Raw genomic sequence first — 13568 nt, 5'->3', positions numbered from 1 at the left:
CGTGTTGTCCTTTTTTTTTTTTTTTTTTTTTTACAGGCAGTAAGGCAGGGGTGGGGTTTAAGGCTCAGAGACATCATTGCTTGACTAAGGGAGAGCATTCAGAAATCAAAAAGGTGAGAAATGGCAACAGCACTTCTGGCAATGGGTATTAGAGATATGGTTTTCTCTGTCCATTAATAAAAAAAAGTAGAATATATATAAAATTGAAGTGGTATCAATACTCTTTGTTTCCTCTTTGCCTTTACATTACTGTTTTTGCACAATGCTTGGGTTTTTTTGCACTGGAGACCTGCTGCAGGCTATTGATTCACACACTGTAGCTTTCTAAACCTCATCATCCCAGTTCTCTTACATGGTGGTGATGCCTTGGAGCTATTCACTACACGAACAGCACAGAGATGAGAAACTCCAATACACATGTTTAATTCTTCTCTGCAATAGAGAAGATAAAAACAGCTATTATTTTTTCCAGTCTTTCATGTTTAAGATAACACTTTTTTTCCCTTTGGAGAGTACAGCAGGACAACAGCAGCCTTCTGTACTCTTCACTGATACTGCCAGTGATAGGAAGGATACTGGGAGCTGAAACCTGTGGGGTTTTTTCATGCTGAGTTAATGACGTCTTCAAAGAGGCTTTCCTGTCCGCATATGAAGAAGTACACTGTGATGGAGGTGCTGCCTACTAGGTTGCCACAGCCAAAAATCCTGTGACAGGATACCTGCGTTTTGTGCTCTAAATGCAAGCTTTGCTACTCAAAGCCTAGTTTTGGTCTGGAGCAGAGCAAGCTGTAAGGGGTGAGGGAGTTGTAAGGGGGAAGGTGCACATCTGAGACTGGAATTTAATCACTGATTCCTAGTGAGTATCTACTGTTGCAACTGGTTTTGAATCAAAGCTGCAAGCTACCCAATGAAGTTATTCAATATTTCTGATTATCTCCAAACTGAGCCCAACATCCTTCTAATCACAGAATAGATCACATTAAAATGCACAATACTAAATTACATATTTAAAATATATTATTTTAAAAGCTATGTGTAAACTCCCATGGCTCATGTTTTATGGCTTTAAATTCAACTCTTCTTACCTGGTTTTACCTTCATCTGGACTTCTAAGTTAAACATCTTCACTAAGACTGGTTGAAGAGTTACTGGGTTTCATGAATATTTGTCTTCTCAACAAGAGTTTTGAGAGGGAGCACCTACTTCCTTTAAAATATTCATCCAGTTGTCTAGAAGTCAACATTTTCCACAGTAGTATCTATCTCCACACTGTTTTTCCTATTAGCTTTAACCTTTGCACTACATTGTGATGCTATGATATGTGTGAGTATTATCAGCCGAAAAGCAAACTTGCTATATACTCAGAGCAATTAAGAGAGATGTCAACAGAAAAACTCCCAGGGTAATGACCTGTGTGCACTTTAAGGCTTTTTAATTTTTTTTTAAATTCCAGCAGCTGTTAATGGATTTGGGAATAGCATAGTTGTCAGACAGCTTAGAAGAAGCTGCTAAATATTCCTATCTGGGGTCCCTGAGGAAGTAAATTGTTACTACAGTCTTACCGTGAATTGTTAGAGCGGCTAAAGACACCTTTAGGCACTGCAACTCAAACTGATCTTTTTTCGTTGAGGTTTTTTTGTTTGTTTGGGTTTTGTTGTTTTCTTTTTTAAAAGGGAGCAGTCAGTGTCAGGAAGGAAGTGCCTAGTAAGGAAGCAAAGTTGGGAGGCAGAGAAGGGTCATGCACAGTCTCACAGAAGCTGAACGCTTCACCAGAGCTGGTGCTGGAATGGGGTCCACTGACTGCCCCAGACACAGCAAGTGATGAACTAAGTCCAAGGTCCATCCATGTCAGGAGCAAAAGGAGACAGGGCCCTAGGCAGGGCTGGAGCACAGGTCCAAAGGGTCAATCCAGCAGATGGTCTACCTACAGTACAGGTCTGAGGTCCAACCAGCAGGCAGAGGCGGAAACCAGCACACCTATGGCATAGCTCAGAGCAGGACCAATAGTCCCGGATTGACCTGAAATGGGCCTGTGGGCAGAGGTGGATGAGGGCCTCAGGTGAGGCTCCTCAGGGACACTAAGACCTCGGGCCCCTAATGATTTTGTGGCTTTCAGGAGCCTTTGCCTGTGCTCCTTTTGATTCTTGAAAATCTTGTCCTCTCCTTGAAACACAACAGAGGAAAAGCAGATATGAAGAATGAAAAGCATCTGTCCTCTATCAAGTGACACCTTGTTCTATTTTCATTTCTCCCCATGATACAGGCGTGAAAGATACTTCTCTCAGCAGAGTTCTTTGAGGAACGTTTATAGAAAAGTCAGAATCAGATCCTTCACATCTCTACTAGGTCCCTAAACAGAAAGTATGACCAAAGACATTGACATTTTTAACATTTTAACGTTTAACATTTTTAACATTTTAAAACAGATAAATAGAACAATTTATGGAAGCAGCATCACGAATGACAGAGATTTAACCTCAAATTAATATCACAAAGACCTATAAGATTCTATAGAAGAAGGAATCTATCTCACAAGCATGTAAAATTAGCAAAACTGACTGGATAGGTGAGACATCAGAGTGAATTTGCTGTTGATCATAATTTATAAGGTCTTTCTCACATATAGCAGAAGAATTAAGTAGAGACAATTATTGTGGACTTCGTTCTAGCGTAACATTTACAAATTAATAAATAAACCAGTATAGCCCTTAACTGCTGTTTATTAAAAAAACACCTTATTGATTAACCTACAGGTTAATTTTCCAAATAAACTATGCACAACACAAGAAAGCTGCAATAGAGTTCCAGTGGTAAATTACTTTTTATTTAAAAAAAAAATAGCTGCCTTGAAAAGAAATCAAATTAACATTTCCTGCTTTTTAATATTTTTTTTAAACGTTTTATTTGGGGGAATGAAAAAATTCTTAGCAATACAGATACATTATATTTCTTCATTATCACTCAGCACAAGCCACAGCAAATGTAACCACAAATATTGAGGCAAATCACAGGCAATATCTGTTTTACATATTGCTATAAAAAGTTGCTGCTCAGCTTTCGAGGGCCTAGATGGCAGTGTAGTTCTTAGTGTAATTAGTCAGCTTGATCTTCTCTGGGAAGATAATATTAACTGAGAGGTTTTCCCCATTGTCAGATTTCAGAAAAAAGTTCTTTTTCTTGCGCAGGAGATGACTATATTTTGCATTAGCAAGCCACATTTCACATTTTGAAAAAAACACAATCCCGGTTGTACCCAAGACAACAAGACACGTAAGCAAGCCCAGTACAACAAAACATATCACTTGGCTTCTACTCAGCAAGGGATCTGCATTTTGGATTGTTTCTTTCATAGTTATTTTCAGGATTTCTTGTTGATGCATAGATCTGTGATGAGCTTTTGAGGGTGGCTTGTAATTCTGCATATGTTTTGTCTCCATATTCACTTCAGAATGACTCGTGTTTTTGCTGGGATGCTTGCAGGTCACACCAGCAAATTCTGGTTTACAGATGCATTTGAATGCTCCTTGCGGGTGTTCACTGCATGTCCCTCCATTCTCACACAGACCACTTGCACAGAATGTGACACGGCTGCTGCAGAGCTCTCCCGTATAGCCATGGGGACAAAAACAGCTGAAACCTACGCCAATATCTGTACACGTTCCTCCATTTTCACATGGGTTGGGTTCACAGTCATCTCTAGCTATTTCGCAGAAGTTGCCAGCAAAACCTGAAGGGCACACGCAGGAAGCATGGGGTGCAAAACCATCGTCATCAGTGCATGTTCCTCCATTCTGGCAGGGAGAGCTAGAATAGATAACAAACACGTAGAAAAAATTGAATGAAAGTACAATGGAAGAAGCTATTAGGAAACAATTTATATAATAAAAAGAGCTGGTTTTCTTTAGATAAGCCAATTCTAAATGCAAATCCACTGAAATCAATGACAGTGAATCAAGAATGAGTTTATTCAACAGCTTTGTCAATACACATCATAGTATCTTCTGCCAACCCTTTGGGCAGGATTAGTACACCAGTATATAAATCCGACCTTAAGAGCTGTGAAGGGATCAATGTCAAATGTCAAACATTAATTTAAATTAAGCTTCCCAGCATTTTCATATGCTTAGAGCAACTATTCAGACAAGACTGAACAAAGATACTAGCAGCATGGCTTTCCTTCCTACCTGATTATTCAGAAAATAATCTGTGTACTGTATTGGCAAAGCAAAGCACTCTACCATAGCGGCTAGATGTAAAGGTGATTGGTTTTATTCTGCTCCACAGCAGAAAAAAATTAGAAGCAAACAGATACTTCCCTGCAAACTGCTGTTCAGCCACACATTCTGATCAATATAATAAAAAATATAAACGGGATAATGTCAGTCTTGGAAAAGGCAGTTGTAATGTGAGGACAGGACCATGGGAAACTAAGTATTTCTGCGAACTCTTTTAGGACTTAATACTTAGTAATCTGGTACTATCTTTTAAGTGATGCAAATTCACTGAGACACCTTTTTTTAACCTTTGCAATGCAACTATATCTTACTGAGTGTAAGGCCAAAAAATTAGGGCCACCTATTGACAGGAAGGCACAAATGTGCCAATTCAGTGGAGCTATGCAATATGGACTTGGTGCTTAAGCTGGCTCTGTGCAGAAAAGGGACCCTGGGTCACAGGTTTAAAAAGAAATCTCAAAACCCGCTTTCATGGCAGTTCATCATATATGAGCAAAGCTTTTACAGCTTAACTTCTAAAAAGTTGTACTTGCCTAAATCTAATATGTTTTAATGAATAAGGTATTAATATTAATCTCCTTGAACATATTCAGTTACTTTGAATTTTCTGCATTCAACATATGTTCAGCAAGGTGTTCATGAAGAACTAGTTGTGGAAACAGGGACGTACCACTTCTTTGCTTTCCAAACACTCTCTTTTCATTTTAGAAAGTACCACTCGCTGCTCAGCTTCTGAGCAAAACTTCAAACATCACACAGATGTCACTAATGCAGACACATCTGCCTGGTTTCGTAAACAGCCTGTGATCTACGAATTGTCTTGATGCCAGTGGCTATGCTTAGTATTACCAACATTGCTAACATTACGACTGAGGTAGAGAGGAAGTGAGATGTGAATGAGATGACATCATATGATGGGGTCGCTTTGCAGGGTATGAGGTGCACTCTCTGGTGGATTGTGAAGTATTGGCAGACAGTATTAGCAGGCATGGAGTGCTTATGCTGAGAACAGCTGTCTTTTTGAATTAAAAAGAGATCTGCAGAGCCTGCTGCTCATTTTCCTGAAAAAGACACAGCTTCCTAGAAAAACAGAATTGCAGTTTCAAGTATGTTGTTTGCTTAAGAAAAATTGTTCATAATTTCCACAGTAGCTCATGACCATTCAGTTCGAACACAGAGTGCCATCACAAAAACGTAGTTTCAGCAATTTGAAACCATGAGGATTTAAATGACGTACATGGAACTAAACTGTTATTTTGTTGATGCCATACCTCACCTGTTCTTTAACAGTGAATACACGTCCACATTGAATTACTGAAATATTTCCTCTGCCGTTCACATCCCCTGTGTTACATAAGTAGTTTGGATATGATTCAAGTGGCTTGGGAGGAACTTAGGTTTCCTCATTGCCAATACAAAGAAATCAGCAAATCAGAGCAATTATCTTAGAGGCTGAAAGTAAACCCAGACAGAATGGTGTGACTAACCCCCTATTAAAAGCAATGGCAAAAAAAACTCCGCTCACATGAAGTTGTAAGAATGGCAATTCTTGCCAGAGATAGTGAGAAGTGTTAATGTTCCCTAAACAAGAGTGTAAAAGTCTTCAGGAAGATTTAGTCATAAGGTAGATCTGAATATTCATAATTATCTATTTCAGAGCAAAAAGAGAACCAAAGGGTACCAATATAGAGCTGGAGGGAAAGGACAAAATCTCCAAAAAGAAAATTGTGATCTTAAGGGAACAGCTTTACCAAGCTTGTATCCACCAGGAAGGCTTTCTGGATGCTTGTGGGATCAGATCCTTGATGAACTAGAAGACAGCAGATACTGCTAGATTTCAACACCAATGCACATCTTCTTTAACTTTGAAAGGTCATCTTTTTTCCAAGCAGTTCTACCAGTGATACTGCTGAAAGTTTTTCAGTCTGTGCCCATAGCCTCTTGCCCTTTCACTGGGCACCACTAAGACAAGCCTGTATCTGTCTTCTTTGCTTCTCCCCATCTAGTATGTACACATATGGATAAATCCCCCCAGAGCTTGCTCCTCTCCAGGCTAAATAATCCAGCTCTCACCCTCTCCTTCGAGGAGAGATGTTCCTATACCTTAGCAATCTTCATGGCCTTTCACTGGACTCACTGCAGTATGTCCATGCCCTTTTCATACTGAGGAGCCCAGAATGGGACCCAGCACTCCAGATGTGTCTCACCAGGGCTGAGCAGAGGGAAAGGATCACCCTCTTCAACTTGGTGGTGATGCTTTTTCTAATGTCCCATTTCTCTTAGAGAACTGCAATGGCCTCCCACACCCTGTTCTGGTGGAAGTGAGATTATCTCCTCCAGTAAACTATGGACATACCACTATATGTCAGTTAAGAAAAATGACAGGCTGGTGGAGTAGCTGTTTTTGTGCAGACAGCTTGTGCGTTGGCTACTGTTCTTATTGCTGTATGTGGTTTGTATACACAGTTATCTCTCACTAGAGGTGAGAATGCAGGATGGGAGGTTACGTCAAGTTTGTTTACAAAAACCATGGGAAGGCATAAATTCACCACAACAAAATGTGCAGATTATCACTTTTAGTACTCGAATTATGCACTCACACTCATGCCGATTAACTGTAATCTTTACTGTATGAACAGATCAGATTTGTGAAGTTTGATAAAAATATCAGCAACTAGCAGAAGCATTATATGTTTTAGAACAGAGATACTTCCACTTAGCAAAGAATTCTGAATAACAGCCTGTAGGACTGGGGATTTTAAATTAATGTCAGAAATCAATATTTACCCATTAATAATGCAGGGTCCTTTTTTGAGATGGCAGTTTTTTCCTGTAAATCCCTGGGCACACAGACAAATATATCCTCCATCTCCAGTCTCTATGCACGTTGAGTTATTGGTGCAAGGTTTTGAAGAACATGGGTGAGTATCTGTTAAAAAAAAACCCAGGGCTTAATTGATCTAATGAGGAAGAGTCAGTAAACAGTATATAAAACATAAATAAAACACAACGTTAACAGTCGTTCTTCCTGCATTTTATAAATTCTCATTTATTCCTCCCTCTCTTAAAATGGAATTCAGATTATTCAGCTATTGTAAGCACTTTCAGGTTGTTTCTCTCGTCCTAGTTCACACTTGTAAAATTCATTTGAATTGTTCCAGTCTATAAATAAGTGATACTATCAATAAAATATTAGCAGGGAGAAAGAACTATGTAGTCTAGCCATCCTTTCAAAACCTTGGCTTCTCCACGAGCAGAATTCTGATGAAGCAATTGGGAACTGGGAATTCTCCCTGCTCCCTGCCCAAGAGCCTATCATTATGTGCTTATGAACAAACATTTTATAATAACACAGATCAGCGAGTTACAGAAATCTCTTAAAATTTCATCTCTTGGTTGGGCTGCATCCAACCCTTACATAACTGTACCAGAAGAGAGAGCTGTACGAGTCTAGACCCAAAGTCACACATCTCATGTTCTTTACAATTTCCCTGCTGAGCCACTTCCCACTCAAATGATTACTGAATTTTTAAAATAATTAAAAATAAATAAACAAACAAGTGTGTACTTTAGCCAGCTAACGGGGCAGCTGTAGGGAAGTGCTGACTGCAAGTTATCTGATACCTCAGACACATGCACACATACACTTTCTAAGAAGATGAAAGGGGATTTAAGGACATTTATATTTTATTTCCCACAACATAATGCGAAAGTCAGGTGGTATCATGAGGTGCTGCAAAATTTTAACCATAGCAAAACATTTCAACAGCCTTAGATTTGAAATACAATCTTCCCCCGATAAGAGGCTCTGTTTTCTAATGTATTAGGCTATTCTCATTGCAAGACAACCACTTTGCACACACTTTGAGTGTAAGTACCAATTTCCACAAGGACCAAAATAACCTTGAATGATTTTTGGAGTAGTGTTGTTTGTCAGCTATTTTCACAGGCTTTAAAGGCAGCTAATAAACCACGAACTGTGTTGCAGGAGCAAGAAAACTCTCTGATATAAATACAGATAGGTATGTATACATATACATATACATGGACATGTACATATACATATTTATATACATTACTGTCAGTAATTTGTGTCAAGAAGTTAGTTTCATGACACAACTTAAAAGCTGTAGGAACATATCCTTTTAAAACACGAATACAAAAAAAAGTCCCAGACAGACCATTTTCTCTCAAAGGTCAACAACTGAGTGATTTACTTGCTTCAAGTGGTAACTGAGTCTGAGATGAGACTTCAAAAACAGGATGGTACATGCACACATGTCTTATGAATGGTCACAATCACTCTACCAATAAATTAATTAATATTTGCATAAAACTAAGTTGTCATGGTGCAGTACATGAAGCAACCACTGAGTGTTTTCACAAGGAAGGCACGCTCAGTAGTAGTCTATGCCACAGCAGAATTTCTAAACCCTGTCTCATGGCTGCCCAGCATAGACATTAGAGGCCCCACCTGTACTCTCTCTGGTGACGGCTTACCAACACGTGCCCTTGTCAAAACAGTCAAGTGATACCTAGCACAGTATACTCTGAGCTCACGCTACATGGTGGCTTTTCAGCCAAATTGCGGCTAAGATTCAAGAGGGCAGTTGGGGTCACACTAACATGACTGCGCAGGCAGAGCCGGAAACGACAAGATGACAGATGTAATTTAGCAAGGTAGATCACATTCTCTGACTGGGCTGTCATTTTTTTCTCGGAAATAAATCGACTAAACTGCTTTTCCCTTTGTTGTGTTCAGTGTTTGATGTGGTACCCGTTCCAACACCATGCAGTGTGTGTCAGAGCGTCTCAGGAGGAAACCCCGTGCTGTGCAGCCTGGCTCCACATGTTCAGATACCAGATTTCAAGGCTATGTTTCCAGAGGATGAGAGTTTCCAGAGATTGAGAAGATGTCATGACATTCAATTAGGCAGGCTGGTGGACTCCACTGCAAAGAGGTTAACCAGCAGTGATAACACTAATACCAATCATAGATTTCTTTCAGTGACATGTCTGTCCACACAACTGCGATAATGGCTGTAAATTATCCTGGCCTACATGAATAGAGTGGATCAAGCCCAACCTATAATCTGCATGCCTGTAAATTACCAGGAACGTCATTCTTGATTTGAACTGAGGACCAGGCTGCCCATAGTAAAAACAACAGTTACACAGAGACATTAGTAAACCACCTGATGATCTAAAACTACTCCAGAAAGGAACTTCCAGGATTCACATCAAGGAGACTAACATCTCTAGAAATAGAAAAAGAGGTAACACCACCAGTCCTAATCATCTTTTTACCATCCCACGTTTAGAAAGCAAATAAGCTGCTGAGTCTACATCTGTATTTTACAAATATTTACAAATATTTCGGGTGTTTACGGTAGTGGTCAAATGAACTTCAGACCCTCCTACAGTTTTTCAACGCCAATTTTGGCATCCTTATGAGCTGGCATTTGCTCACAGTTGGTAACATTGAAACAGGGACTGTGTCCAAAATTCCCTGACAAATACTACACCTTCTATAGCAGCAAAAAGGAAGAATTTCAAGAGAATGCCAAAACTGCAGTACTCATGACCCTTAATCAACCTCCACAGAAACCACAGAAATGTAGCTTTCAAACATGCCTTATCTCATTACACACCTGAAGCTAAAAATTTTCTTCAGTAGCTAAAAGACCAGTACTTATCGTCATATACATGTGGAAAATATTACAACCATGGTCTGCTCTCATCCGGTACAAACATTTTGTACGAGAAGAGAGAGGCAGGGAGTCTGGTACTTTATGGCAAGAAATTGATGGGTTTGTATTTTCATATTTAAAGACTGTTAGGTATATATGTCAGTGATCCCGGAAAGAGCAGGAGCCTTCAAAAGCCTTTCTTTTTCCTAACCTAATTAAGTTTTATTTAGCGGTACCTGTTAATGAGTTATAGCAGTCTGTAATGACTTTATACATCCAGGAAAACGACCCCAACTTCCTGGCAGAGGATGATGAGATAAGTGACTGAGCAATAGGCCCATCTGTGGTTTCATTGCTTTATCAGGTCAGGATAACTATTTGTAGCAACCTTCCAGGAGCAAGAAAAGAAGGATCCTTCTCTTTATCCCTTGTGGCAAAACCATGCATTTACAGTACGTAAATTCACTGAGATAAAAGACTTTCAACATAACATGTCCCCGCAGATGAAAAGATGGATATTTCTTTTTGGCAGCTCTTCCTGGGCATCTAGATTCAAGCTGGCACAGAACACTGTGCGATGACTTTGAGTGTTGAGAGAAATAATAGTTTTGAACGTAAGCAAGGGATACCTTTTTTTTTCTTTTTGTATGACAGAACTATCTTAATGAATATGTATTAAAATAATGTTTTTTCCCAGAAGATATGGGTACATTTTCCAAACCCTTGTTTCATATCCTATGTACCAGTTCCAAGAGGGAAAGGCTGCAAGGCCCAGGATTGCAAAGATACTTAAGTGCCTGGAAGTTCAGCCAGGCACTTCATATGGCTTTTAAAAATATGCCCAGCTTGAAAAAATTAATATTATCTTACAGGAATCTTTAGGTGTAAAGGTGGTACCTCTAAAAATCTGGTCCTTTGGAGTCACTGGCAAGTAACAGAACTGAGTATCCTACGGTAGCAGTGGGGGGGTCATTCTGACTAGTTTGAGACATCTGTTACTGTAGATCCCAGATGAGGGAGGGGCCCATTCCTCCTCACTAACAGTAATGAGAAACTAGGTGGCTCTCTCAGATACAAACAGCTTTGTGAGAAGTGTCCAGAACAACATCTCTGACAGCTTATAGACACATCTGCATCATTGCTACCGCAGCTCCTGCAAACATACCAGGACTAGCTTTAAACTAAGAAGCCTGTCTATGTGCGCAGATGGTGAGTACAGGCTGCAAAATCTGATGAGAAGCTAAATGAGTATTTGAGTACCTTGCACCAAGCTCCATGCCACTGCAAGGATGTGCACTACTTGAAATCTTCTTTTAGTCATCTTGAAAACTTTAGTGTTCAAACTGCGTCACCATTAACTACTGGTTTGGGTATACAAGGGCAGAATACAGGCATGGTCTATGAATTATAAACTGTATAAACACAAAAGCCTGAAAGACATGAAAAGAGAACGAGGCCCTGGACACGTGTCCTCTTCCAGCTGCAGCTACATGGGCTGAACAGGCACATGCTGCTGGATGCTTAATGCGGCTTCGGTCCCCTCAGAACTCTTCGGCTGAATGTTTACCTGTGTCAGCCAAAACAAACCAGCTCAGCGAAAGCCGATTTTTCATCTTGCTTATGCAGAGCTGGCTCATTCTGACTGGCAAGGGGTGAGAGAGTGCATGCAAGAGCTGTGCTTACCCCTCAGACCTGAGAGGGAAGTGGCAGCCTGTTCAGGCAGACTTTTTTCTTGGTTACGCTAATACTACTCCACTGAATCATCACTGGGTTAAGGAAGAAATAAGCACAATGTTTTCGTTTTCAAGAAGTATTACAAAAGTACCACATATCTATCTATCTATCTATCTATCTATCTATCTATCTATCTATCTATATCTATCTATCTATCTATCTATCTATCTATCTATCTATCTATCTATCTATCTATCTATCTATCTATCTATCTATCTATCTATCTATCTATCTTATGTGCTAGGTAAATACTTCAAACTTTAATATATACAAGTTGACTTGTATTTTTATAGAAAGGACTTACATGACAACAAGGGAGCAGTTATTTGTTGGCCTTGTCCATGATAATCGATATTTAAAATAGAATGATGAGTTTACGCTTTGCTTGCACATATGGCCAGTTACAAAAGGTACTGCATGCTTCTGCCTAAGCTCTTATAAAAGTTCCAGGTTTATGCACCACTGCCCAGAATCCCCTAACTATCTGGTGCTAATGTGCAACCTTTTAAAATTAATTATCCAGGAGGACTTTTGCATGTCTCCAGCACCAGGTGGGGCTGTTTCACCTCTACTTGCTCAAGGACAGGAAAGGATGTGCAAACCTATGTCACAGAGGCTGCCAACCCAGCCCTCCTCACAGATGCACTGCCAGGGCTTGACACAGCTGCCGTGCAAACACCCAGGGAAAGGAACACACTGATCACAAAGAGCACCCTGCCAACCAGGCTGACACCTGAAAGAGACAAAAGAAAAGACAGAAACATAGTTTATTTTTAATAAACGTAACTAGAAGGATGTTCTGCCTTTTGAGGCACAATAAATAAACTTCCGGATACAAAATTGGACTGTGCAGCACATTTGAACAAAAAGATACCATCAATGCTTCTGGGACAGTAGAAGCAGTTCATGTGAAGAAAACCTTTTAATTCAGTGAGAAAAAAATGCTGTTCAATGTAAAGACTTTTCTTACCGGAAAAAGTAGACTAAAAAGGCACCTAAATGTCAGTGCTCTATGATTCCAGTTATTGTGTCCTAATAGAGTGCTGTTTCATTACAGTCCCATATTTTCAGAGGGCAAATCATTTCAGCTTGTCTCTATTTACCATGACTATGAATTATTGAAGCCATCCACTCCTGTGCTAATAGCCGTATCTGAGAGATCTTTTTACCTGCATTCACTGGGAAATTCACAAAATCCATTCTCTGTGTGGCAGCCAGGTTTACAGGTCACACCTGGAAGAAGAGATTTATAACATCAAACCAGAAAAATACGTACTCAGAAAAAAAAAAATTCATGTCCCTATACACATTACTGATGTTTTAAAAGAACACAGACTGCGTAATGTTCTGATTTTTTCTTCAAACACGTTTTTGCAACATAAAATTTTAAATTAACTTAATCTGAAGCATGTTACAGACTGTTCCTATAGTGAAATGATACAAAGAATTAACCGCAAATGAATACAAAGTGTATGCGATACTATATCCTAATTTAAAAGGGAAATTGCAGACAAGCTGTCATTTCACAACATGCCACTCCAAATGCATCATTTCAGAACCACTTGAAACACAGAAGTACCTTAGTCAGAAAAGAAATTCCATTTAAAACAACTTACAGTAAAAGTGCTGAATGGACGGGGAAAAAAGTAATTTTCATTAAATCATGCATGAATAACATAAGTTAAGGAGAAGAGGTCTCAGTCACAATTTTTGTTTGCTTCAAGCACTTGCATCAAGCAATGCTCCTCTGAAATATTACCATTAGCCACTGACATCCAACGCAAATGGCACGAGAAATGCACTCAGTCGGATGAATGCAAAGGAAAAGCTTCTTAAGGACCACCAGCACCTTCGGCCGCAGCGACCGCTGGGGAAGGCTTTGCCCCCGGGGGACTGCAGGGGGGCTCCG

The 13568-nt window shown here is 39.7% G+C and overlaps 1 protein-coding gene across 1 annotated transcript; it reads right to left on the bottom strand.

The window, feature by feature from the left end:
* Positions 1–2706: 2706 nt before the first annotated feature.
* On the bottom strand, positions 2707–12892 carry DLK1 (delta-like 1 homolog (Drosophila); the record flags this gene model as incomplete). Its single annotated transcript, XM_010135872.1, has 4 exons — positions 2707–3804; positions 7023–7164; positions 12262–12392; positions 12829–12892. Coding segments are annotated over 4 exons (1076 nt in total), but the record flags the coding sequence as incomplete, so codon positions are not given.
* Between the last annotated feature and the right edge of the window lie 676 nt (positions 12893–13568).

Source organism: Buceros rhinoceros, unplaced genomic scaffold, assembly GCF_000710305.1.
Source record: "Buceros rhinoceros silvestris isolate BGI_N320 unplaced genomic scaffold, ASM71030v1 scaffold5045, whole genome shotgun sequence".
Classification (NCBI taxonomy): domain Eukaryota; kingdom Metazoa; phylum Chordata; class Aves; order Bucerotiformes; family Bucerotidae; genus Buceros; species Buceros rhinoceros.
The sequence above is the reverse complement of the archived record's forward strand: the minus strand, read 5'-3'. Positions and strand labels throughout refer to the sequence as shown.